Here is a 4906-nt window from a genome sequence, read left to right on the forward strand (position 1 = left end):
TTATGGCCTGCATGGCAAGTCCTGCACAAGAGGGCGCATTTGTGTGAATTTATTATTTCAGCTGATCACAAGGCAATGCTACATGGTCCAGGAAGGCTAGTTTGAGTGACTTATTAGACACCAAAACACATGAGTTTCTAATATTATGAAAACAGATTTTATAACTCAGTGTAAAGCTATCACACCAACAAATTTTCAAATGTTTGGCTCAAAGATTGCCAAATAAACTAAATATAATTACTGCGTTGACATTACTTTATACTCCACCAGTAATGTGCGCTTGTGGGATTTGATTTGCCAACACAGTGTGACAATATAACAAAATTTGAGACCGGTTCCTCTTTATAATCTCATATCAAGGGTTGGAGAATCAGAACATAGGGGAGAGACTGTGAGAGAAGCGGGGTTGCATATAAAATTATGGAAATTACAATGTGAGGTCAGAGTGAGGGAGAAAAAACACTGACAGAAAGAGGAGGGGAGGAATCAAGAGAATGTGAGAGAGGTAAGTCAGTTGCCAGAGCTCCAGCTATCGGCAGATCTCTGCAGATGGAGGTTGAAGATGGAGCGGAGCTCTGCTTTCCACAACTCCTAAACAGTTCCTGCAGGAAGCCCACATCTCCTTGTTCTGAAGTTGTGCTCCTTCACATTGTGCTGTCCTCCATCTCTGTGCTCACTGTGGCTCTCAACCTGCTTGTCATCATCTCAGTCTCCCACTTCAGGTATAGATTAGCATCTCTCTACATTTTCTGTAATTTAAAAATGTGAACAGTTACTGTAGATTTAGAACTGAATAATGTTGACACTATAATTCTCCTCTGCTGACTGTTTTTGAACAACAAATGTGAAATGTCTGACTTAACACCAGAGACTGCGGTTCATGTCCTGTCTCTCACCCATCATCAACATTGATTTTTATCCACCGTGACCTCAACCAAGTGCTTATAATTGTCTGTATTTAACCATGTGGTAACAATAAATGTTTTTTCTTTTAATAGCTGTTTGGTTGTTGTCATTTAGATATGAGAACTTGTTGGTTTAATGATACTTTTCTTCTGCTCCAGGCAGCTCCACACGCCCACCAACATCCTCCTCGTCTCTCTGGCTGTCTCAGACTTTCTCGTGGGCCTCCTGCTGATGCCGGGAGAAATACTCAGAAAAACAGCCTGCTGGTTTCTTGGTGACCTCATGTGTTCACTGTATAATTATGTGTCCTTCATCATTACCTCTTCCTCAGTAGGAGACATGGTGCTCATCTCACTCGACCGATATGTTGCTATTTGTGACCCTCTGCATTATACCACCAGAATCACTGAGAGAAGAGTTAAACTCTGTGTTTGTCTGTGTTGGTTCTGTTCTGTTTTCTACAGCAGTCTCTTTGTAAAAGATGACCTGACTCAACCAGGAAGGTATAATTCCTGCTACGGAGAGTGTGTTGTTGTAGTTGACCAAATCGCTGGAGCAGTTGACCTTGTTATGACCTTTATTGTTCCAGTTTCTCTCATCATAGTTCTGTATATGAGAGTGTTTGTAGTGGCTGTGTTTCAGGCTCGTGCCATGCGCTCTCACATTACAGCTGTCACACTCCAACATTCAGTGACTCTAACAGCAAAGAAATCTGAGCTGAAAGCAGCCAGGACTCTTGGTGTTCTTGTAGTTGTGTTCCTAATATGTTTCTGTCCATATTACTGTGTGTCTCTTGCAGGAGACAGCTTGCTCAATGCTTCTTCTGGATCGTTTGTGTTCTATTTGTTCTATTTTAACTCATGTCTAAATCCTGTGATTTATGCCATGTTCTACCCCTGGTTTAGAAAATCAATTAAACTCATTGTTACTCTGCAGATACTGCAACCTGGCTCCTGTGCAACCAAAATGTTATAGAGACTGAAATGAGATCTGCTCTACGAAAGGTTTTCTATGAATTCATTTTATGTAGATGGAAAGTGAAATTATTTTCTTCTCTCTATGTACAGTATGGAAAACTTATGTTAAGGATTATAGTTAATGGCTTATTTCAGAAAAAAATATATATTATTAGACAATGGCTAGCAGTTTTACTAGATAGAAACTGAAAACTAAACAATGGGATTATATTTCCTATATCAACACAGATGTGACAGGGGAGATAAATATAGCCTGTAAATAGAACAGCATTCACGTACAAAATGAATTTTAGATTCACTTGCCAATTATCAATCCTTTGTTCTACAGACGCATTTCATTTTGTATTTAAACTGTTATTTACATACACATCTGTAAAGTCAAATGAATCAGTCACAACATTTATGATAGCAGATTTTATGATTTATTCTGACGCTCGTTCGTAACACTCATGAAAACAGTGACGAAGATGAATATGATAATACAAGAAAAATTAAGGAAAGGAGGGAGAGAGAAGAGAGAACATACAGCATTATGCTGGTCTCAATGTGGAAGACGTTTCAGATCCTTAACTTAAGTTAAAGTAGGCTTTCAGTATTACAAGATAGTTTAAAAAAATACTCTAATTCAAACATCATGTATTTTAAGTTTTACTTGTAAATTACAGAAGTATTATTTAAAATAAGAAAATATATTTAAAAAATATCAGATGTAGTCCCCTCATTCTGCAGAATGGCCCCTTTCAAAGTGATACAGTAGTGATAGTTAGAGACTGCTTTATGAAAATGTGATCTTAAACATTCTTTGGCTCTGTGTAAATACATTGCCCATATATGCAGATTACTGATATTTGTAGACAGATTAATTTCATGTTTCAACAGGAAACATAAGGTTGAATATGCTGGAGCCAAAATGTACATCATTACATTCATGTGGGGGATCATTCTTAAATTGTCAGTTTTTCATGAAATACTTTGACTTGCCAGCAGATGGAGCTGTTGGCTTATTTTTTACACGATTTAAATGAAGTAAAGCAGTTGAGCTTTATCAAGGATGAGTTTGTGGGAAACAGTTACACACATCCCAGGAGTTATTACTTTTACATTAAAGTAGGTATGAATACCGTTTCTAGCTGCTTTAAATAATCATCACAGCTGCTGTGATTTTTCCTCTCTGTCTCTAGAGGTCTCTGTGTCCCTCTCTGCACATATCACTCTTAACATAACCACTTGTTTCCCGGAAGGCCTGTTTTCTCTGTCAATTCTGAGACAGGGTGTCTCCTGTCTGACTGCGTCAACTGGACTTGGAGGCACACACCCCGCTCTGCCGAACATTTACATCAAGTCTGAACAAGTTGGAAGAAACCGTGACAGTTACAACATTAAAGGACTAAATCAAACACTTTGTGAGTCTGCTGAAACATGGTAACCAATAGTGTTAGGGTTTGTTGTCTTGTCGTTTGAGCCATGGGTTCCAATAGACTTAATATATTACACAGAAAACGTTTGCATATTAGTTGAGACTATCTTCTTAAAGTGTATGCATACATTAAATGTATATGCTTTCCACATTGATTATTTTCTCAAGTTATATTTACTCTAATTTTATCATATGAAATGGGAACCTTTAGTTGAGTAAAATCAACTAAAAGATGCAGTTCCAGGACTTTTGTTTGGGATAAATAGTTTTGAAAAAATATTCCTTTGAAAGCCAATTTTATTAGTTATCTAAGATTCAAGTCAAACTTCAAGTCAAACTTCAAGTCAAAAACTCAAGCAAGAATGATTAGACTTGATTGTTGCAAAGATGTGAGAGTAAAATTTATTGCAGTTGGTAAAATGTCTGCTTTATTTGATAGTCACAGTGGTGTCAGACAGGATAGACAGCAGAGAGAGAGAGGCAGTGACATGCAGCAAAGGATTCGAACCCTGGCCGCTGTGTAAGGCCTCGGCAGCTGGTAAAATTTGAATTTATATATGAAGCCAATTATAAGAAAACAGTATGGAGCAGTTTAGGAGTTGTTTGCCAAAACCAACATGTTCTCATGCCAGGCTGTGGTTTTAATTAATGAGTTCTTAACTGACTTGCCTGGGTAAAAAACGGTTAAATAAAATAAAAGTGAAAAAGACACTTGTCTTCAAGTGTCGGTATTTGACTCGTTTGGATGAGACTGGGCCAGCAATAACGCGAAATGCTTTATTAATATTATAATTAAATATTATAAATATTATATTAAACATTGACTCACTATGGGATCTACACCAGAGGTTCCCAACCTTTTCTGCACTGTGGACAATTTTCATTTTAGCAATTTAGTGGTGAACCAGCCATTAGCTGGGGGTGGGGGGTCAAAACAGGATATTGTTGTTGGGCCTGACAGGGAGTGATAAGGAAAAGTGCAGCACAGACTGTGCCGAGTTACATAACAGCCGGTAAAGTAATAAAGTTATTCATCTTTTTTTTTGCTGAATCATATTGTATATTGTTTGCTCACAGAGGCTGGCAACCTCTGATCTATACCAAACACTAATTCTGAGGTACATCCTTCAATAACTTATAACACTGTGTGTACACACACACACACACACACACACACACACACACACACACACACACACACACACACCTACCTACCTCTGGCCTGTGTGGTTGTGATTAACTCGACATGTCTGGAGCTGCTGCTGCACATTCCTCCGTTTGCCTGCGTGACGCCTGCTGCCAACCAGAGCATCCAGCTGTTTAACGGCCAGGAGGCTCAGCAGGACGAGCAGAGCTGCTGCAGAACAGCTCAGGGTCACGGTGAAGCTGGATAGAAACCTTCCTTTTCTAGTTAGAAAACTGTGCTACTTAGATGAAAACCAAAATGTTTTCAAAAAGTTCCAGAAACACTTGTAAAATGTATGCGTCCCCTCAGGCTAAATCACAAGTAAGTGCTGTAGTACACAGACATTTCACATATTTTACTACATGCCCAGTTCCTTTCTCTCATGTTATTCTCGTAAAGCTTTTGCTTTGACAATAAAGT

The 4906-nt window shown here is 38.5% G+C and overlaps 1 protein-coding gene across 1 annotated transcript; it reads left to right on the top strand.

Moving 5' to 3' along the window:
* Window positions 1–549: 549 nt before the first annotated feature.
* Window positions 550–1881, top strand: LOC123974003 (trace amine-associated receptor 13c-like). The gene is made up of 2 exons (XM_046054415.1): window positions 550–722; window positions 1065–1881. Exons 1-2 carry the CDS (start codon window positions 550–552, stop codon window positions 1879–1881), a joined length of 990 nt encoding a protein of 329 aa, XP_045910371.1.
* The last annotated feature ends 3025 nt before the right edge of the window (window positions 1882–4906 follow it).

The sequence above is a fragment of the Micropterus dolomieu genome, linkage group LG07 (genome assembly GCF_021292245.1).
Source record: "Micropterus dolomieu isolate WLL.071019.BEF.003 ecotype Adirondacks linkage group LG07, ASM2129224v1, whole genome shotgun sequence".
Lineage (NCBI taxonomy): Eukaryota > Metazoa > Chordata > Actinopteri > Centrarchiformes > Centrarchidae > Micropterus > Micropterus dolomieu.